The sequence below is a fragment of the Somniosus microcephalus genome, chromosome 7 (assembly GCF_052327205.1).
Source record: "Somniosus microcephalus isolate GS21.2 chromosome 7, FLI_Smic_1.0, whole genome shotgun sequence".
Classification (NCBI taxonomy): Eukaryota; Metazoa; Chordata; class Chondrichthyes; order Squaliformes; family Somniosidae; genus Somniosus; species Somniosus microcephalus.
In genome coordinates, this window is record NC_140993.1 from 148,003,390 (window position 1) to 148,025,697 (window position 22,308).

General features: G+C 46.8%; 1 protein-coding gene across 3 annotated transcripts in view; it reads right to left on the minus strand.

Annotated features, from left to right (window-relative positions):
• pde7a (phosphodiesterase 7A) overlaps window positions 1–22,308 on the minus strand; it is a 358,425-nt gene that overhangs the window by 50,534 nt on the left and 285,583 nt on the right. For all 3 annotated transcript variants that reach the window (XM_085993047.1, XM_085993048.1, XM_085993049.1), the window contains 3 exons: window positions 11,188–11,283; window positions 9,654–9,754; window positions 4,321–4,452 (listed from right to left, as the gene is read on the minus strand). In XM_085993047.1, the coding sequence (XP_085849173.1) occupies window positions 4,321–4,452; window positions 9,654–9,754; window positions 11,188–11,283 (329 nt within the window). The remainder of the gene's footprint in view (window positions 1–4,320; window positions 4,453–9,653; window positions 9,755–11,187; window positions 11,284–22,308) is intronic.

Below are 22,308 nucleotides of genomic sequence, written 5' to 3' on the forward strand. Positions count from 1 at the left end.
TGCAAATCCATAAAACCTACTCTTACGCAAACATCTTGTTGTAATAATTAGAATTAGGAATCAACACTGCCAAAAATTCAACTCATTGCTGTTTGGGATCATGCTGTGCACATAATGGTTGTCACATTTGCCTACATGACAAAAGTCACAGCATGCATGTGGTGGACGCGGACTTGCTGAATTCCTTCAAACGAAAGCTGGATTTGTTTCTGGCTGGGGCGGCGATCACCTCTTTCAGAAGGTAGGTACTGCAGGGAATTCAGGGCCAGAGTGATCTCCAGGACTAGTTTCGGTCACCTAGATGGTTCTGAAAGGAATTTCCCAGATTTTATCTTTTTTTTGCCTCCCCTAGGCGATCATGTGGTTTCGGGTGGGGTTGAGTGTTATTGGCCCAGAAATTCAGGTCTCCACGGGTGAGTACGCACGGCGTACTCACCCGTAGGCCCAATGGAAGTGCCGGTTTCCTGCATGCACTGCGCATACGCGGGAAACCGGCACTTCCGTTCCCCTGAAAGCAGGGGTTCAGAGGTCGAACGCATGCGCGGGGGAGGCTGCGCATGCGCATCATAGAAACATAGAAGATAGGAGCAGGAGTAGGCCATTCGGCCCTTCGAGCCTGCTCCGCCATTCAATGAGATCATGGCTAATCATCCAAATTCAGTACCCTGTCCCTGCCTTCTCCCCATATCCCTTGATCCCTTTAGCCTCAAAAAATATATCCAACTCTTTCTTGAATATATTTAATGAACTGGTCTCCACCGCCCTCTGTGGCAGAGAATTCCACAGGTTCACCATTCTCTGGGTGAAGAAGTTCCTCCTCATTTCAGTCCTAAATGGCTTACCACTTATCCTTAGACTATGACCCCTGGTTCTGGACTCCCCGGCCATCATAAACATCCTTCCTGCATCTAGTCTGTCCAGGCCTGACAGAATTTTATAGATTTCGATGAGCTCCCCTCTCAATCTTCTAAACTCCAGTGAGTATAAGCCCAATCGACACAATCTCTCCTCATACGTCATTCCTGCCATCCCAGGTATCAGCCTGGGGAATCTTCGCTGTACTCCCTCCATGGCAAGAACGTTTTCCTCAGGTAAGGTGACCAAAACTGCACACAATACTCAAGGGGCGGTCTCACCAAGGCCCTGTACAAATGTAGCAAGACATCCTTGTTCCTGTACTCGAACCCTCTTGCTACGAAGGCCAACATACCATTTGCCTTCTTAACCGCCTGCTGCACCTGCATGCTTACCTTCAGCGACTGGTGCACAATAACACTCAGGTCTCTTTGCACTTCCCCTTCTCCCAATCTATTGCCATTCAAATAATAATCTGCCTTCCTGTTTTTGCCACCAAAGTGGATAACCTCACATTTATCCACATTGTAGTGCATTTGCCATTTTTCTGCCCAATCACCCAACCTGTCCAAATCGTACTGGAGTTTCACGACATCCTCCTCACAGCATACCCTCCCACCCAGCTTTGTGTCGTCTGCAAATTTGGAGATATTACATCCAATTCCCTCGTCTAGATCATTAATATATATTGTGAACAGCTGGGGTCCTAGGACCGATCCTTGCGGTACCCCACTAGTCACTGCCTGCCACTCGGAAAACGACCCGTTTATTCCAACTCTTTGCTTTCTGTCCGCCAACATCGAACTTCGGGTTTTTTTTTTTAAAACAGGTTTTCCCGGGAGAGTAAGCCTGCAGAATTTAGAAATGTAAAAAGCAGGCGTAAGGCCTGCATTTTACAAGATAAGTGGTGAATTAATTAAAATTAAAACATTTTTTCCACAAGTTTATTATTTTTAAATACTTTAAAGCAAGGTAAGTTTATTTTTAGCCCCATTAGAAAATAAAATTATTTTTTTCAAAACTTAAAATTATTGTTTAAAATAGATATTTAATTTAATTTATAGTTTATTTAAAAAATGTGATTTTTAAAAAATTTATTTGAAGATTTAGTGATGTTTTGTAAGAAGAAAGGGCCCGTAGTATTTCTAAGTTTGACAGCACTTCCTGTCAGACTTATGAATGGAGCATTCCCTGCTCCGATTGGCTGCCCATGGTCCACGTGATCCCGGGGACGCATCGAACTAACTGCACCCCTGGGATACGCAAGCACTGCGCGCCGGCAGCTGGACCAGGCCCCGGATCGGAATTCCACGGGGGCCCACAGCTCAACGGCCAGCACGCTAGGTAAGTGCAGATCAGGGGCTTGCACCCGCGGGAAGCCCCCAACCCGAATTTCTGGGCCATTGTGTATCATAATTGTGTGGGACAGGCTCGATGGACCGGAGGGTCTTTACCTCTCCGTCATTGTTCGTATGTTCGGAAGCTGATTTATTTTATGCAAAGTGCTTTAAGACATTTGAGATGTGTGATAAGGCACTATGTAAATTCAAGTTTTTTTTATTAGAACTATGTAACAGCTCAGCAGAATAAATTTATCTTTCTATACAAATGTGCAAAGTTTTTTTTTTTATTTGCTTATGGGATCTGCCCATCCCTAGTTGCCCTCGAGAAGGTGGTGGTGAGCCGCCTTCTTGAACCACTGCAGTCCGTATGGTGAAGGTACTCCCACAGTGCTGTTAGGGAGTTCCATGATTTTGACCCAGCGATGATGAAGGAATGGCGATATACTTCTAAGTCAGGATGGTGTATGACTTGGAGAGGAACTTGGAGGTAGTGGTGTTCCCATGCGCCTGCTGCCTTTGTCCTTCTAGGTGGAAGAGGTCGCGGGTTTGGGGGGTGCTGCCGAAGAAGCCATGGCGAGTTGCCGCAGTGCATCGTGTAGATGGTACACACTGCAGCCACGGTAGGCCGGTGGTGGAGGGAGTGAATGTTTAAGGTGGTGGTTGGGGTGCCAATCAAACGGGCTGCTTTGTCCTGGATGGTGTCGAGCTTCTTGAGTGTTGTTGGAGCTGCACTCATCCAGGCAAGTGGAGAGTATTCCATCACACTCCTTACTTGTGCCTTGTAGATGGTGGAAAGGCTTTGGGGAGTCAGGAGGTGAGACACTCGCTGCAGAATACCTAGCCTCTGACCTGCTCTTGTTGCCACAGTATTTATGTGGTGGTTAGACTCTCGCTTGTTGGAGATAGTCATTGCCTGGCACTTCTGTGGCGCAAATGTTACCTGCCACTTATCGTCCAGGTCTTGTTGCATGCGGGCATGGGCTGCTTCATTATCTGAGGAGTTGTGAATGGCGCTGAACACTGCAGTCACCAGCAAACATCCCCATTTCTGACCTTATGTTGGAGGGAAGGTCATTGATGAAGCAGCTGAAGATGGTTGGGCCTCGGACACTGCCCTGCGGAACTCCTGCGGCGATGTCCTGGGGCTGTGATGACTGACCTTCAATCACCACAACCATCTTTCTTTGTGCTAGGTAGGAATCCAGCCAGTGGAGCTTTTCCCCCTGATTCCCATTGACTTCAGTTTTACTAGGGCTCCTTGATGCCACACTCGGTCAAATGCTGCCTTGATGTCAAGGGCAGTCTCTCTCACCTCACCTCTGGAATTCAGCTCCTTTGTCCATGTTTGGACATGGGTTGTAATGAGGTCGGAAGCCGAGTGTTCTTGGCGGAACCCAAACTCTGCATCAGTGAGCAGGTTGTTGGTGAGTAAGTGCTAGCACTGTCAATGACACCTTCCATCACTTTGCTAATGATCGAGAGTAGACTGATGGGGCGGTAATTGGCCGGGTTGGATTTGTCCTGCTTTTTGTGGCAAGGACATACCTGGGCAGTTTTCCACATTGTTGGATAGATGCCAGTGTTGTAGCTGTGCTTGAACAACTTGGCTAGAGGCGCGGCTAGTTCTGGAGCACAAGCCTTCAGCACAATAGCCGGGATGTTGTCGGGGCCCATAGCCTTTGCTGTATCCAGTGCGCTCAGCTGTTTCTTGATATCACGTGGAGTGAATCGAATTAGCTGAAGACTTGCTTCTGTGATGGTGAGGACCTTGGGAGTAGGCCGATATGGATCATCCACTCGGCACTTCTGGCTGAAGATGGTTGCAAACGCTTCAGCCTTGTCTTTTGCACTCACTATAATATCAGTATATAAAAGTATCTGACTATATTTAAAAATCAACAATGAAAACCAGTTCTAGTTCACACAATATTATCCATATGTTTTTATAGATAATACCAAGGGATTTAATTCAGTATTCAGAACATTTATTTATTTCTGTTCATGTTTTGTAATTCAGCAGAATTCATTATTTATTTTTCCATTCATTAACTTTCTCCTTTCTTTAATTGCAAAACAATGAAGATTATCTCTTTAAAGAATTTCAAATGTGATCAACACTTACCTTGTATAAACTTGCTAGGTAGTGACTGGTTTTGATTAGGAAAGGCTGGTTAACACCAGGGTGATCCATGTCATGTGTGGCAGCTGCCAGCAAACCCAACAGAACATCCCATGGAGAAACAGAGTTGGCAAGCTTCAAGTAAGAAGGAGACATTGAGACAAAAATTATCAAAATGGAGATATTGAGTTGTGTTATCTGATAAATATTGAAGCATAAACAACTTGCACTTTACATTATAACAATGGCCTGAATTTTGCAATCGCAATAATGGTGAGGCTATCAGCGCTCAACGTTATTATGGAGTAAATCAGACAGTAACTTCCGGCGTTTGCACGTGTGCAGTTAAACGCAGAATCCAGAAGTTTCTGTCTGATTTGCCCTACTCCTCCACAAGCTTTGCTACACTGGTACCTCACCAAGAGATTCGGCAATAAAACTGATGAAGGGCGTGAAATTGCTGTACTTACCCACTAAACACGTCAGGAAAAAGTAGGGCTGGTGCAGTCAGGTGTAAGTGAATTTTTAATGGCGTGATAAGTCTGAATAACTGGAACAACCTCTCTGGCACTGAAAATTTAATTTTACAAGTGTGGAGTCTCATTCCTTCAGAATTTAATTATTGTTAAAGTTTTTTTTAATTAAAATTATGTTTTACTTTTTCTTTGTCTCTTATCTCTCTCTCTTAATTCCATCTTTCTTTCCCTCTCGTTATTTTGCTTTCTGTAATAGGTTTTACACTGAATTAAATATTCTGATTTAAACTTCCTGGTTTAGACTCTGCAGACTAAAAAATTGGATTACACCTGAAAATGGGCGCAGGGATCGCGATGCATGATCGCTGGCACGGGGACTGCAATGCACGATCGCCCCATGCCCTTTAAAAGGGATGTAGGCCGCATGTGACCTTTGTGCTGCTCGTTAATTATAATGGTTGTAGCATTCAGCCCAGCACTGAATGCGCTGCCGAGTGGCTGAACGCTCAGCAGGGGGCCCAAATTCATGCGAGGCTAGCACCAATGAAAGCTAGCCTGCACTGCAGTCTGCACCTCTTATAGGGGAAGTGCATTCTGCCTGCAGCAGCTCATGCAACTGCCTGAGGGAGTCAGATGACCAAGAACTGCCAGCCAGGCACTAGTGGAGGAGCAGGAAGACAGTGATCATGAAGACACAGTGTCACTCATTTCACACTCTGCAGTCGGATGAGTCGATCATGGACAGCCCGGGCAGAAAGGGGCTGTCTGGATTGCCTCTTCCCTTCCGCTTCTTTCCCACATTACAACAGTGACTCCACTTCAGAAGTACTTAATTGGCAGTAAAGCGCTTTGAGACATCTGGTGGTCGTGAAAGGTGCTATATAAATGCAAGTCTTTCTTTCTTTCCTCCTCTTCCAGTCACTGTATGCCTATTGGCAAGGGCTGTGCCCTCATGATGGCGAGGTTTTGGCGTATGCAGCAGACCACGACAAATCTTAAGACGTGGTCTGGTGAGTACTGCAGGGCTCCTCCAGAACAGTCCAGGCAGCGGAACCATTGCTTCAGCACCCCAATGGTCTGCTCTATGATACAAAAGCAAAATACTGCGGATTCTGGAAATCTGAAATTAAAACAGAAAATGCTGGAAATACTCAGTAGGTCAGGCAGCATCTGTGGAGAGAGAAACAGAGGTAACATTTCAGGTCGATGACCCTTCGTCAGAACATCTGACGAAGGGTCATCGACCTGAAATGTTAACTCTGTTTCTCTCTCCACAGATGCTGCCTGACCGGCTGAGTATTTCCAGCATTTTCTGTGTCTGCTCTATGATGTTTTGTGCGGCAGCATGGCTTTTATTGTACACATACTGGCCACGTGTGGTTGGGTTGCGGAGCAGAGTAATGAGCCAGGTGGTCAAGCAGCCAGCCTCTGCTTTGACGTGGTGGCTCAAAGACTGAAGGAACAATGGACTGGCGCAGAATAAACTCTTCACGACTGCTGCCAAGATACCGGGCATTCACCATGATGATATGCTGAACATGGTCGCACACCAACTGCACAATCAGCGAGTGGAAACCTTTGCGGTTGCGGTACATCTTAGCATTTAGATGTGGTGCCTGCAAAGCCATGTGTGTGCAATCGATGGCGCCCTGCACCATGGGGAAGCCCGCTATCCTGGCAAAGCCACATGCACGCTCCGCCTGCTTCTCTCTGGTCAGAGAGAAAAAAACGAAGTCCCCTCTCCTGGAAATACGAGCATCTGTCACCTCTCTTATGCAACAGTGGACAATGAACCGTGAGATGTTACAGATGTCACCTGCTCCGGCCTAGAAGGATTGCCAACGCAAAGAAATTCAGGGTCACGGTCACCGTCACAGCCACTGGCAGCGCTGTCCTTTCTCTGGTGTTAGGCTGCAGGTCTGGTTGCAAGAGATGGTAGAGTTCTGTGAGCATCTCCTTCATAAAGCGCAAATGCCTCAAACACTGCTCTTGGCTAAGGTCGAGGCAAGAGAATTGCTCTTGGAAGACTCTGGTGGGCAAGGCCTCCTGCTGAGAGCCCTTCTCCCCCTCCTTTTCTCTGTGAGGTGCTTGTCCTCTTCTTCGGTGCCTCTGCATAATCTCCCGGTCATACTGCAGGCCAAGGGGGGTGATAACTGGAGCACCCATGGTTGGGAGCATGTGGTCTGACCAGAACCTTTGATTTCAGAAGCAAGGCCTTCTTCACTTGCAGCAACACTCCATGTCACCTCACCAACTTTGAATAACTCTAGAAAGCTCCAAACAGTTCCACAAACTTACACAGAGTCAATAGAAATCAATCAATCAGCAACTACCTTAGCGTGGTTGCTGATCCCTTTAAATATCGCTGGTAGGGGGCCCTTGCTGATGCTGAATGCATGTTCAGCTGTGCGAGGTTAACACAAGGCGTTAGCTCCAGCAATGAAGAAGAAAATGGCAGCGCTGGCATCGAATCAGCGTCATACACTGATTGCCGTCACAATCTGTGCACTCTGCATACTTCCGGCGCACGCTCCTTACGCCTGCCCTACCGCCTTCACCAAGATGCCATCCAGTGTGACACTCACCAGAAGTGTGTGGGCGCCATGTGGACACCATTTTCAGCACAAAATAGCACCCTTAGTGCTGAAAAATCTGATTGGTTGAGGAGACAAGCTGTTGCTTGTCCTGCTCACATTCCCTTGTAGAGGGCACCGTGCTGAAAAGGATCTCTAATTACCGTAAGTTACTGCTCAAAAGCCCACAAAAAGTCTGTGGGCAGCTGTAAACATAATAAACGACGAGTGCCGTTCCTTCGCCGCTGACCGCAAAATCAAGGCCGCTATTTCTGAAGCTACAAAATATCTTTACCGCCATCTAATTTTTTACAGTTAACTATGGTTTTGTTTTTACTTTAGTTTTTGGTTGTATTGCATTATTTTTGATCCCTGTAAGGCCAAAATTTTCCTAATTTCATGTAATCCATCCAGGAAACATGCTATATCAAATCTACTTTATAGCAAGAGTTAGGCTACTAAATGTCAAGCAGTAATTTCACACAAAAGTTGAAAAATCTAAACGTTCACATAAACGCATTTACTCTGTAGGCCCAGGTGGTTCATCTTAGCTTTAAGGGCTTTACACTTATTGATCAAATCCATTACTGTAGTTCTAAACTATTAGTGGTAAGATTAATTATGGGGAAACACTCTGATCTGCAGAAGCAGAAACTTAAGCTATTTCTACTCCTAAAGTTTGCGCTGTAATAAGGTCAAAAATAAGGCAGGTCCTGTCTGCTGCAATAATTGCATAAGAACGTAAAGCACAGAATGAGTTAGGCACATTTGGTCTATCAAGTACATTCTTTCTCCACATCTGTATGATCTGCTCTATCCTGGACTCTGCTGAACCTATTTAATCTGCAAAGTTGATCGCTGTGTGTCTGCCTGCCCCATAAAGGTCAAGTAAACCTAATCTTTCAACAATACAAAATTCCTTCCACTCACCCCCACTTCACCTGAATAAAAGGAAGATAGGCCACGCCATGTTTATGTGCTGAAGATTTTCCTATGAAGACTTAGAATTTTAACTGAAATACTCAGTACATGTATTTATTTTTTTCTTCTTGAAGTTAGGTTTTCAAGACAGGCATAAATTGATAGAAACCCAAAACCGTACCCTTCAGGATATTGGGTAATATCCCCAACATGAGGGATCTAATGACAAATAATTAGTGAAGAAATTTGAATGCAACTAAAAAGGGTTGACATATTATGTGCGCAACTGACAGTAGTACTCTCACAAAACTCATGTGCCCTGCCATGACCAGAGGAACTGCAGGCATGCCTTGATTTTACTCAATAAAAAAAAGCTGTCAAACAAATCAGTGCCAGTATACATTACTGTGCATTATTCCATACTGACAGAACAATACCACAGGCCTATAATTTCAAGTTCACTAAAGAAAATAAACGATTGTATATACTATAATTGCGTACATGACGAGAAATCCTATCACTTTTTGGAGCCAATGCTGGGGAGGATATTTTCTACATGCATAGGATTTCCCTTTGGATTTCCTCCCAGCGGAGCAATTACTCTAAAAACAATGGACTTAGTAGCACCATTATTTCAATTAGCTTTTGCTCTGCCTGTCTCTTCTATCACGTAATATTTAAATGAGAATGTTCCCTCCTGATTCCAGACTTCAGTCCAGCTTCCTCCTGAAGATTTAAAATCAGACAGTGCAGCATGGTAGATACGAGAAGAGGAGTTTTGAAGTTCAATTGTGGCAACCAGGACTGAAGTCAGGAGGGAAAGTTACTATTTAAACATCACAGCGCTGAAGGAGTGGTGTAACAGCTGGGATGGAACATGCTACTGTACTTGAAATGAGAGAGAGAAAAAATGTATTTATGGACATCACCCAACATGACGAGTAACGGTATGGTGAAAAGAAGCTTTGTTATGTTAATCCTTGTCTTATACAAGAGTTGGGTTTTTTTTTGGGGGGGGGGTGGCATCTTATTTGTCCCCATTTCCCAGAGTGAGCCTTAATGTTTAATGTGAATGTATAATCTATGTTTTCCCATCTTTCTAAATGTATTTAGTTATTCTGGAGCTAATGGAAACTGCCTTTATGGTTCACTCTGGAAAGAGGAGACAAATGTAATGTATTATAGTATGATGATGTGCCTGATTATTAAGGGGGGGAAAAAACTTATTTCAGAAAATGCGCTAAACATCAATGCTTTCCCCCATTGCTAATAAATTTTATTTTTAATGGTTGAATTGCACAAACCGGAGGGGGGGGGATTTAAATAAAATATCAATTCTTTGGAGCTTCTCTCATTATTTTTTTACCTTGGCTTCCTTTAGGTAACAGTGCATGGCCTGAGTTACATCAGCAGCATGTACTGCATTGTGATAAGGGTTGTTACGGTGGTAGTCCTCCTGGACCATAACTGCACAGAAAGAAAACGGTCACTTACAATTTTAATCAAAAATATCTGGGAATATTAAAGATATCCAAGAGACAATTCTTTAAATGTATGCTAGCAAATTTATTTCAGAATTTAATTTGAACACTAATGAATTAACATCATATTTCAAGTTGATAAAATCTTATATTGAAGACTCCATAATCTCCAACTTATCCAGAACTTTTCCATCCCATTTATCCCATTGTAAGTGCAGCTTACCAGCACCCCTTTCCTGCTGACGTTCAGTTCCCAAATGTATTGCTTTCAAAATCCTTATTCACCAATCTCTCTGAAGCCTCACTCCACCCTACCCTACCTCTCCAGACTTCTCTAGCTCTACAATCCCATTTACACCCTCTGGAGTCTACAGTATACACCCCACCTCTATATTCCACCTCTCTACTAAGACTGTAACCAACTTGTCCTACAGTCTTACTAGAGAATGGAAATATTAAGCATCAACTCCTCAGACTTCATTAATGCATTACACTGTTACTAATCATTATCACCATTACCAAGAAGTGCAATTTGGGGAATGGAGTGACGGCTGCCAATGACCGGAAGCTGTGCAGATGCGTACTGCGCATTAATCTGGAACTGGAAGCATGATGTTTGGTTTTTTTTCCAGAGGGACCTGGGTGTCCTTTTACATGAATCACTGAAAGTTAACATGCAGGTACAGCAGCAATTAGGAAAGCAAATGGTATGTTGGCCTTTATTATAAGAGGATTTGAGTATAAGAGTAAAGACTTCTTACTGCAATTATATAGGGCCCTGATGAGACTACACCTGGGAGTATTGTGTACATTTTTGGTCTCCTTACCTAAGGAAGGATATACTTATCATAGAGGGAGTGCAACAAAGGTTCACCAGACTAGTTTCTGGGATGGGGGGATTGTCATATGAGGAGAGATTGAGTAGACTAGGCCTATTAGAGTTTAGAAGAATGAGAGGTGATCTCATTTAAAACATACAAAATTCTTACAGGGCTTGACAGATGCAGGGAGGATGTTTCCCCTGGCTGGGCAGTCTAGAACCAGGAGGTTACAGTCTCAGAATAAGGAGTCGGCCATTTAGGACTGGGATGAGGAAACATTTCTTCACTCAGAGGGTGTTGAATCTTTGGAATTCTCTACTCCAGAGGGCTGTGGAGGCTCAGTCGTTGAGTATATTCAAGACAGAGATCGATAGATTTTTGAATATTAAGGGAATCAAGGGATATGGGGATAGTGCAGGAAAGTGGAGATGAGGGAGAAGATCAGCCATGATCTTATTGAATGGCGGAGCAGGCGCGAAATGCCAAATGGCTGACTCCTGCTTCTTATGTTCTTAAGCATGCGCAACTACTTCAACTTCGTTGGCAGCAGTCGCGTCCTATGAAAATAGACATCTGGTAAATACATAAGGTTACTTACCCAAAAATCGGCGCAGTTTTACCAAATCCAAGTGGAAATGCTCAATAAGTCCATGGCATTTAAACAAATGGAAGGTCAAAGTAACCAGACTATTGCCTGGAAGAGAAAAAAAATACTTTAAGTAAGTGAATTGTAATTACTCAATGCTAATTTCACTGTTGCGCATTTAAGCTTTTAACAACAACAGTACTATGTTCAAGCATTTTGAGCTTTCCAGGGCATACTATAATTGATATTATTTATGTTCATATGGTCATAATACTACAATAAATGTTTTGAATATTACAAATTTAAATATGCTTTAGCAAATGAAAAGTGACGGCATTAATGTGCAATAAAATAAAGCCAAAGGTTTGCTGAAAGCTTGCATGGAAACAAGTGTAAGTACAGCGTAGTGCCAATTTTCGGCGTAAATGATTGAGGAAGTTCAGGTGCAAGTAACTTGTGCCCATTTTTACATTGCACCCGAATTTTCTCAATCTTTTAGCACTGAATCGAAGAAACAACTTACTTCCCCCCCACCTACAATGCAATAATGCAGCTCATGCGAATGTCCTGAATTTACGCCAGTGCAACAGGACCCAGTCATATTTGTTGTATCCGTGTGTTAACGGAGACACGGAATGCAGGAGTTGGTTTAACAGGTGTTTACTGAACAAAGTCTGGAGGTGAACTAAAAGATACAAGACACTATACAGGCTTATATAGCCCGAGTGGCCACTACCGGCATTACAGTACACAGGGGCTCTTAAAGGCACATACACAATTCCTCCCCTTTTAGACAACCAGTACATAACATTTTAAGTAATCATTAATTAACATGTTTACAAGAACAATAATCTACACATTTGCTGCAGTTAATCAATTATAAGTCAGTCCCTCTGGAGGCTTCCTGACTCGGTCCGGATAATGCCTCGGTGGTGTAGTAGGTTCTTTTGGCAAGGTCGATTTGGCTTGAATGCCAGTGTCGGGTTCATCTGGTTCCAGTATCACCGGATCGGAGGTAGATACTATGGGTATCTCTGCTTCATCATTAGGCGTATAGAGTTGTGGTGTAGGTTGTCCCTTTTCGGATGACTCTATGATCTGGTCAGCATGGCGCCTTATTATACTTTCTCCAATGTCCACGGTATGCATCAGCGGTCCTAGTCGTGTGCAAATAGTTCCAGGCTGCCATTTCTCGGTACGGTAGTCCCGGGTCAAAACTTGTTGACCTATCTGGAAGGTTCTAGTTGGCCTTTCATTCATGCCTTGAAATTGCCGGTTCTCTACGTCCCTTCTGATGTTTGGCTTGATCAGATCCAGCCGGCATCTTAGTCTTCTATTGAAAAACATCATGGCGGGAGTTTGGTTTGTAACCACATGTGTTGCATTCCTGTATGCAAACAAGAAGTTATCTACCTTATGCTGTAGATTTATGTCTTCATTACCCATGGCCTTTATGGCCTTCTTGAAGGTCTGGACAAACCTTTCAGCCAATCCATTGGTGGCAGGATGGTATGGGGCGGACGTGTAGTGCTTAACCCCATTGTTTTTTAAGAACTTCCTGAATTCTTCGGACACAAATTGCGGTCCATTATCAGAACAGATCTGTTCAGGCAGCCCATTCCTGGCAAATATAGTCCTTAATACTGTGATGGTTTTTTCCGTGGTGGTGGAGGACATCTTTATTACCTCCGGCCACTTGGAGTGTGCATCAACCGCGATTAAGAACATTGAGTCCATAAATGGACCAGCAAAGTCGATGTGTATCCTTTGCCATGGAGATGAGGGCCACTCCCATGGATGTAGAGGGGCTTGTGGTGGGGCGTTTTGGACCTTCTGGCATCCTAGACAGCCCTTGGTCATTTCTTCGATGTCTCCATCGATACCTGGCCACCACACAAACGCTCTGGCTAGGTTCTTCATTTTCACTCCACCCAGATGCCCCTCGTGAAGCTCCTTTAGCACTTTATCCTGGAGTTTGGGTGGAATCACCACTCTGGATCCACACATCAAGGTTCCTCGGCACACTGACAGCTGTTCTCTTCTTTGCGAGAATGCTGGCAACAGTGGTTCGCCATGTGCTGGCCATCCCTTCACCGTTAAATCGTAGACTCGAGAGAGAGTCAGGTCATTTCTCGTTTCCTTTTCAATGGTAGAATTTGTTACTGGTAGACATTCCACTATGGTTGAGTGGAACATCTCCACTGGGTCCACTGTAGGTGCCTCTTCTACCGCTGGCAACGGTAGACGCGATAAACCGTCAGCATTTCCATGCTGTTTTGATCCTTTGTATTCTATGTCATATTGGTGTGCCCCTAGGAAAAGGGACCACCTCTGTAGCCTTTGCGCTGTCATAATGGGAACGCCCTTTTTAGGGTTGAATATGGAGACGAGGGGTTGATGGTCAGTCAACAAGGTAAATTTTTGTCCGTGTAGGTAATGGTTGAATTTCTTCACTCCCCATACCAGGCTGAGTGCTTCCCTGTCGATCTGGGCATAGTTACGCTCAGCTGAGTTCAATGAGCGTGACGCAAAAGCTATCGGCCGCTCCGAGCCATCAGGGAATCTATGCGATAATACCGCTCTTACGCCGTAAGGGGATGCATCGCACGCCAGTCTGATTGGCAGTGATGGGTTGTAATGAGCCAAAACTTCCTTGGACGTGATCAAGCCTTTGCAGTTATGGAAGGCACGTTTACAGTCTTCGCTCCATTTCCAATTTACTCCCGTTTGTAGCAGTTCGTTAAGAGGGTGCAGAACAGTTGACAAGTTCGGTAAAAATTTATGATAGTAATTTATCAATCCCAGGAACGACCTTAATTGTGAGTCATTTTCAGGTGCTGGGGCTTTTATGACTGCTTCAATTTTTTCAGGTGACTTACCCCTTCTTCGTTAATTATGTGGCCACAATATATTTGTTTCTGGAAAAATTCGCACTTGGGGCGATTTGCTCGTAGGCCCCGTTCTCTCAGCCTAGTGAGCAACTGCTCCAAATTGGCAAGGTGCTCGTTGTCGTTTTCTCCTGTTACAAGGATGTCGTCTAGGTAGCATTGAGTCCCCGGAATCCCTTGCAGGACTTGCTCCATAGCTCTTTGCCAGATAGCTGGAGCTGATGCTACTCCGAAAACCAGTCGATTGTACTGGTACAGGCCTTGGTGTGTGTTTATCGTGAGATACTTTTTAGAGGCCTCCTCAACCTCCATCTGTAGATATGCCTGTGCCAAGTCAATTTTGGTGAAACGTTTCCCTCCGGATAGTGAGGCGAAAATATCTTCTATCCTCGGAAGAGGATACTGTACCGTGTGAAGGACCGGGTTTACAGTCACCTTGAAGTCCCCACAGATGCGAATTTTTCTCTGTTCTTCAGCTTTATCATTATTCAACATTTTCTTCATGACCGGGACGATGGGTGTTGCCCACTCGCTCCAATCTATCTTGGATAACACGCCTGCCTATTCCAAATTCTCCAGCTCTGCCTCGACTGCTGGACGAATTGCGTATGGCACCAGCCTTGCCTTAAAAAACTTGGGAATTGCCGCATCTTCCACTTTTATTGAGGCGGTGACGCCTTTCAAGGTTCCTAGTTCCTGTTGAAACACTTCTTTGGCGTTGGCCAAGATGTCTTTTAATATAGCCCGAGTGGCCACTACTGGCATTACAGTACACAGGGGCTCTTAAAGGCACATACACCACAATATTTCTGGTGTTTTATGCAAATTTTTTAAGCATATGTTTTGATTTCTCCTCACTGAAACCTACGATAAGTTATATTTCTTTGAATGCAACTTTATGGCATCAGAATGATTTGCATTAAAAATGAGAAACTACGATTGTATTGCATACAACTTTAATAGGTACATGAGCAATTCCATGAAGCACTAGCTGGAGCAAATAGGGTGTTTGGGTGTATCCATGGGACAATTGAGTATAAGACGAGGCATACTATTTTGTCCTTGTACAAGACCTTAGTCAGGCCGCACTTGGAATACTGTGTCAGTTTTGGTCTCCTCACATGGTCGGTGATATTGAGGCTTTGGATAGGGCGCACTAGGATAATTCCCAGTTTAAAGCATCTTGGTTATCAAGATAGGCTAAAAGAGTTGGGACTCTACACTTTAGAGAAGCGTAGACTTAGGGGGGATCTGATTGAGGATTATAAGATAATGAAGGGAATAGATTGTGTTCCAGTTGACAGTTTGTTTCAATTAAACAGGTGGGTCACAAATTTAAGTTGTATAAGGCCAAATCTAGGTTAGATGTCAGGAGGTGGTTCTTTTCCCAGAGAATAGTGGACCTCTGGAACAGGCTGCCGTCTCGTGCGGTGGATGCTGATTCACTGAATTCCTTCAAGCAAGAGTTGGACCTGTTTCTGGCTGGGGTGGAGATCACCTTTTACAAAAGGTAGGTACTGCAGGGAATTCAGGGCCAGAGTGATCTCCTGGACTAGTTTCAATCGCCAAGATGGGTCAGAGGGGAATTTCCCAGATTTTTTCCCCCAAATTGGCCTGGGTTTTTCTTTGTTTTTGCCTTTCCCAAGAGATCACATGGTTTCGGGTGGGGTGGAGTGTATATATTATGACGCACAAGATATCGCAATTGTGTGGGACAGGCTCGATAGATCAGAGGGGCTTTACCTGTCCGTCATTGTTTGTATATTCATAAAAATGCTGTGCCTAATGCTCATAAATGATGGTTTGATTGATTCAAACTTTAATTTTCATGCTTAAAGAGGGACTTAAGGAAGGAATATGGCGTAAACTTCACCCATTCCTCAAAGGAATGTTTATGCTGGTTTCCACTAGTTTTACACCGGTTTTCACCTTCTGGCCAATGTGCATGAGATTCTCAGGTTATGCCATTTCAGGAAATTCTAGGATGTTTATTCAAGAATTAAGGAAGACTACAAAAATAGTTATCATGTAAATTGCTATTTGGGCATTTTGATGAATAAAAGAATTCTAATGCCATTCTGACAACAAATCGTTACCATCAGTATACAGGTTTTGGCCATGTCCTGTGCTTAAATTCTGCTCAATCCATTCCAGACTAAATTCTTCGCAAGTGTCCTCTCTTGCTGTGCAACAGCCAAAATATTAAATTTATTTTTGCTGACTTGTGTGCACAAGACGAAGGAGCTAAATGCCGAGTAATGGATCACTTTTGCAAATCTGTCAGCCAATGTCAGTATCAACTTGTACTTCAGGTTTTAATAAGACCAAATGCAGTCTAAGGGGGTAATTTTAACCCCCAAAAACATGTGGGTTGGGTTCAGGTGGGAGGTTAAAAAGCTAAAAATCTGAAAAAGGAACCAAACCTACCCAACTCCAATTTTAACAGAGGCGAGATGAGGAGCGGCTGACCAATCGCTCTCAGGAGGCGGGTGGGTCATTTAAATATTTTAATGAGGTTGCGTGCCTTCATTTTAAAAGTGATTCTATTTTTAACTACAGTCGGCCGGGTTTCCCTGGCCTCGGGAAACCTGGCAGTGAAAGGAGACAAAGGGCTGCATCGATGAGGTAAGTGCCTTTACAGCACTGCTTGTGGGCCAGGAGAAGCAGGAGTGTTTCCTCTAGGCCCAGTATTAAACACTCACCCACCAGCCCGCGATTGGACCCCCAACCACCATCTGCTCTACCCAACCACTACCTGCTGCTTCCCACCCCCACCAACTCTGCGCAATCGGACCCCCCGACCACCATCTCCCCCTCCCCCCATCTGCCCCCCCACCCCCCTCCCCCACTAGACCTACCTGCTCTCAGCTCAGCTGCCTGACAGGCAGCCAGCCAGCCTGTCAATCAGGCTGGCAGTGGGTGGGAAACCTACAGGGGAAAAAAAAGTTTGGGATCCTATTTTCTCTCCCCCCTCCTCGCATGGAACGTGCCTCAGAGGTAAGGACGGGGCCTAAATCTCCCTCTACTCTGCCCAATGTGCCTTAACACCTACCTTAAAGTGCATTTACAATAAAGTCAGTGTGAATGGTTCAAATTCATACAGATGCTGCAGTTATATTGTAAATGCAAACTGAATCTGGAATCAGGACCTGACCCAGCGATGGATCCCTGCCACAAACTCCATTCACTTGCCACTGACTCCATCCATCTGAGGCTGAACCAGACTGTTCGCAACCTTGGTGTCCTATATGACCCTGAAATGAGCTTCCAACCACATATCCGTGGCATAGCTAAGACCTAAGACTGCCTATTTCCACCTTCGTAACATCGCCCGTCTCCGCCTCTGCCCATCTACTGCTGAAACCCTCATCCGTGCCTTTGTTACCTCCAGACTTGACTATTCCAACACACTCCTGGCTGGCCTCCCATGTTCTACCCTACGTAAAGTTGAGGTCACCCAAAACTCTGCTGCCTGTGTCCTAATTCGCACCAAGTCCCATTCACCCATCACCCCTGTGCTCGCTGACCTACATTGGCTCCTGGTTAAGCAACGTCTCTATTTCAAAATTCTCATCCTTGTTTTCAAATCCCTCCATGGGCTCGCCTCTCCCCATCATATAATGTCCTTCAGCCCCACACCACCCCCCCCACCATTGCCTAGGCCGTAAGCTCTGGAATTCCCTCCCATAACCTCTCCGCCTCTCTACCCCTCCCGCCCTCCTTTAAGACGGCGCCTTAAAACCTATCTCTTTGACCAAGCTTTTGATCATCTGCCCTAATTTCTCCTTGTGGCTCGGTGTCAAATTTTTGTCTTCTACTGCTCCTGTGAAGCATCTTGGGACATTTTACTACGTTAAAGGCGTTGTATAAATACAAATCGTTGCTGTTGTTGAAAACTCCCTGGATAAGGTAGCCTCAGTGCACTTTGCTTTAGTCATTTTGGACCTTGACACCTGCTTTATATTACACAAGTTTTGGGTTGAAACAAAGTGCAACAGTTTTGCATAGATGCTAAATGTGTAGTGTGAATGTATTGTGAGAGGAGCACCCTTTGTTTTCCAGAGTAACATTTTCATAACCTGAATCAACTATCCTTGTGGCCTGAGTCAGACTGCCAATTTTGGACCAAATAATGGGCAATTTTGTGCTGCTGGCCCAGGCCCATTAGAAACTCTGCTCAGGATATTCAAACTCAAGTCAGTAGAAACTGACTTCCATCCCAAAAGTCTGGCTGGTTTCAAACCTGGATCCCAGAGGTGAAAACATAGTTGTCAAATGGTGAGCATTTTGGATCTCGGTTTGTGATGCGCACACACAGTGCCTCCAAGTTTGCTGATTTTCGGGAACTGAAAAAATGCCCCATAATCTCTTGTGCATTTTCTTGCATTCACAGTGTATTTCAATGCACACACAGAACATATAGGCCTAGAAATTCAGTATAGCCACGTTTGAGGCGCTACAGCATGGCGGTCGCTAACTTTTGCGCCCGGCGCAACTTAGCGCCACCTTCGCCGATATTCAGTTGCATCGCCCCAAGAGGTTGCTGCTGCGCTAAAGCAGGCGATGCACGACTATCATTAGGCGCTAAGCTGGCGATCCGGGGCGCAAACACCGAAGGCAGGCGCAGCGCAGGTGCGGCGAGGTGCTCATTGAGGGCAGACAGTCAGGCGCCGGTCAGCACTTAAAGGGGGAGGGTGGAATTGCTTGGCTGCCACGCCCTGCACACTGCAGCCCTAAGGCAAGGCCTGAACATTGCTTCTGGAACAGCTCCACGCCTAGGAGAATGGAGAAGGCCAGGGAGAGAGCGTAGCGCTTCGGCGAGGGTGACCTGAGGCTGCTGGTTGGCGCAGTGGACCGCAGGCGCCATATCCTCTTCCCTGAGGGTGGCAGGAGGCCGCTGCCCGCCGAATATCGGAAAGCATGGAGGGATGTGGCAAACAGGGTCACATCCAACAGCGTGGTTGGCAGGACACCAACCCAGTGCCGGAAAAAATTCAACGACCTCACTCGGGTTGTCAGGGTGAGTACCCTTTCCAGTATCCTCCTCATCCCTGCATGTGCACCTTACTTTATGGCCAAACAGGTCTGAAAGCCCTAATGGCCAGCCCTCATCCAGCAGCTATGGGACTGTCATGAAAAGCACTTGCGCAATCAGGACTTTAGACACTGTCAGGGCTATTCGACCATGGGAGGCAGTGCGGGCAAGATCAGGGCTTGACACCGTCAGGGCTAATCGAACATGGGAGGCAGTGCGGGCAAGATCAGGGCTTGACACTGTACTTAGAGGCAGTCCTTTCTCTTGCAGGCCAAGCTGGCGCATAACAGAAGACAGCAGCGACAGACCGGGGGAGGCCGTCCTGACCTGAAACAGCTGAGCGACCTTGAGCAGCGACTGGAGCGGATCATGGCAGGCTGGCTGAGTGGCCCCGTCGCCACTGGAGATGCTGACCCTGTTCTGGGCACCAATGGTAAGGTCATCACCTTTTTGACCTCTCCCTTTCCACTTGCGCCTCACACCAGCATCCTTTGCCACTATCGAACCAATGCAGTGCACAGCAGCACTCATGCCTCCCTCGCTGCCGCCCTGTCCTCACTCTAAAGCAACTCTTGTGCCTCCCTGCTTTCAGATGGTGACTCGCCAGGTGAGGAGGCGGCCCCTCAAGCTGGCACTGTGTCCGAGTCAGACATAGAGGAGGAGGGGGAAGAGGAAGCCAGCCCATCAGGGACACCCTCAGCCGAGGCAGCCCATGGCCATGATGGCGACACGTCTTCCCTGGAGGGGAGCAGGGGGGAAGGGTCGGAGGATAGTGAAGCTCCGGGGACCAGCAGGCTGCAGCAACGCGGGAGGGGTGGGGAAGCTCGGCGGCCTTCTCCCCGGAGGGTGAGTGCGGCCTCCAGTCCTGCTACGGTGAGCGTAGAGGAGATGCGGCTCCTAGCGGAAATGGGCGCCCAGGCTGAGCGCAGGCACACTGAGCTCATGGCTGCAGTGGCAAGGATGCCTGACTCCATAGAGTCACTGGCAAGGAGTGTGCAGGAATTCGGGGCAGCACAGGCCAGGAGTCTGCAACAATTCAGTGCAGCACAGGCCAGGAGTCTGCAACAATTCAGTGCAGCACAGGCCAGGAGTCTGCAGGACATCGTGGCAGCACAGGCTAGGAGTCAGCAGGACTTCGCTGCTTCACAGGCGGCTTCTAGCTAAGTGCTCAGTCGTGCCGTGCATTCACTGGCTGCTGTCATGCAGACACAGACCAGGGCCACACGGGCACTAACTGCTGCCACACTCGCTGGATCGGCCAGGCATCGCCGGGGCACTCGCTGTGCCGCAGCAGCCCAGCAGTCTGTGCCTCAGCAGATTGCTGTGCATGCTGCAGTGCTGGCCCGTGCGCGTGCCAATGTATCAGCCGACCAGGGAGTGCCTGTGATCTGTCAGGTTGGCAGCATTCCTGCAGCCAACACTGTCACTCCTCCATTGCAGCTGCCACCAGCTGTTGGACAGACTGCTGCCGCCCAAGCAGAGTTGGAGCAGTCAGCAGCCGGCCCCTCCAGTCCCAGAGCTGGTCCAGGCCGACCCCCAAGGGCATCTGCCATCTCATCATCTGACCCTCAGCAGCCTTCCCCCAACCTTGCTGCAGCCACTGGGGTCCCATTGAGGAGGAGCTGCAGGGCGGGTAGGGGCCAGTCACAGAAGCGAAACGGATCACCCTCGCAGGGGAAAAAGTAGAAGGTGTGGCCAAATGTTTTGTTTTACTTATAAAAGCCGAGACTGGTGTATTTGTTTCATATATAAAGGCCGAGACTGGTATATTTGTTTTACTTGTAAAGGCCAAGACTGGTGTATTTGTTTCATATTTAAAGGCCGAGACTGGTATATTTGTTTTACTTGTAAAGGCCGAGACTGGTGTATTTGTGTTTTTGGGGGGGGGGGTTTCTCTCCATTAGTTTGTCATGTGGGAAGGGCACAGAGGTATCACAGTAAAAAAAATTCTTAAATCGCACTGTCCATGCTTTCTTTTGGAAGTCCTGGTTGCCCTGCTCAGCTGAGAGCTTGTGGAGCGGCTACGTTCATCTTCTGCCATTGGCACAAGCCATTCCCTGAGAGGGGGCCTAGAACCAACTTGCAATAAGCCGCCGACGGGCGGCCCTTGCACTTTCTGCCTCCCTCCTGTGCTGGTCCTCCTCCTCCTCCTTCTCTGGTGGTCCTCCAATGTCTGCTGGCAGTGGCTGAGTCCTGCGGATAGCCAGGTTGTGCAGCATGCAGCACACGACAACGAAATGGGAGACTCGCTCAGGCGAGTACTGTAGGGCTCCCCTGGAACGATCCAGACAGTGGAACCGTTGCTTCAGCACGCCGATTGTTTGCTCAATGATGTTCCTGGTTGCTTGATGGCTGTCATTGTATCCCTCTTCAGCAGGGGTGCTGGGCGCACGGAGCGGGGTCATCAGCCAGGTGCACAAAGGATAGCCTTTGTCCCCGAGAAGCCATCCTCGTGGGTGAGGCTGGGCCTCGAACATGTCTGCCACAGAAGTCTGGCGCAGGATGAAGGCATCGTGGCTGCTGCCTGGAAAGCGGGCATTGACAGCTAGGATGAGCTGCCTGTGGTCACACACCAACTGCACGTTGAGCGAATGGTAGCCCTTCCGGTTGCGGTAATCCTCGGCATTCTCTAGAGGTGCCCGCAAAGCCACATGCGTGCAGTCAATGGCGCCCTGCACCATGGGGAAGCCCGCTAATGCTGCAAAGCCCATTGCACGCTCTTGCTGCTTGTCAACGGTCATGGGGAAGGAGATGAACTGACGTCTCCTTCTGAAAAGGGCATTGGTCACCTGGCGGATGCAGCAATGTACCGCAAACTGGGAGATGTTGGAAATGTCCCCAGTAGCGGATTGGAAGGAGCCGGTGGCATAGAAGTTGAGAGCCACCGTCACCTTCACTGCCACCGACAGAGACGTCCTGCTCCTCAGCTGTGGCTGCAGATCTCCGCGAAGCAGGTGGCAGATCTCAGTGACCACCGCCCTTCTGAATCGCAGCCTCCGAACACACTGCTCCTCAGACATGTTCAGATATGAGAACTGCTGGCGGTATACCCTGGGTGGGTAGGGCCTCCTTTGCCAACGCCTGTTGCCCCTTCTCCGTCTGGCCATGACTGGCACTCTCTGACGGCGTCTCTGAGCCCTTTGAATGCGATGGAGAAGCCCAACGTTTCCACCCATTGCAGCCCCCATTATATGTTTCCAATCAATGCTA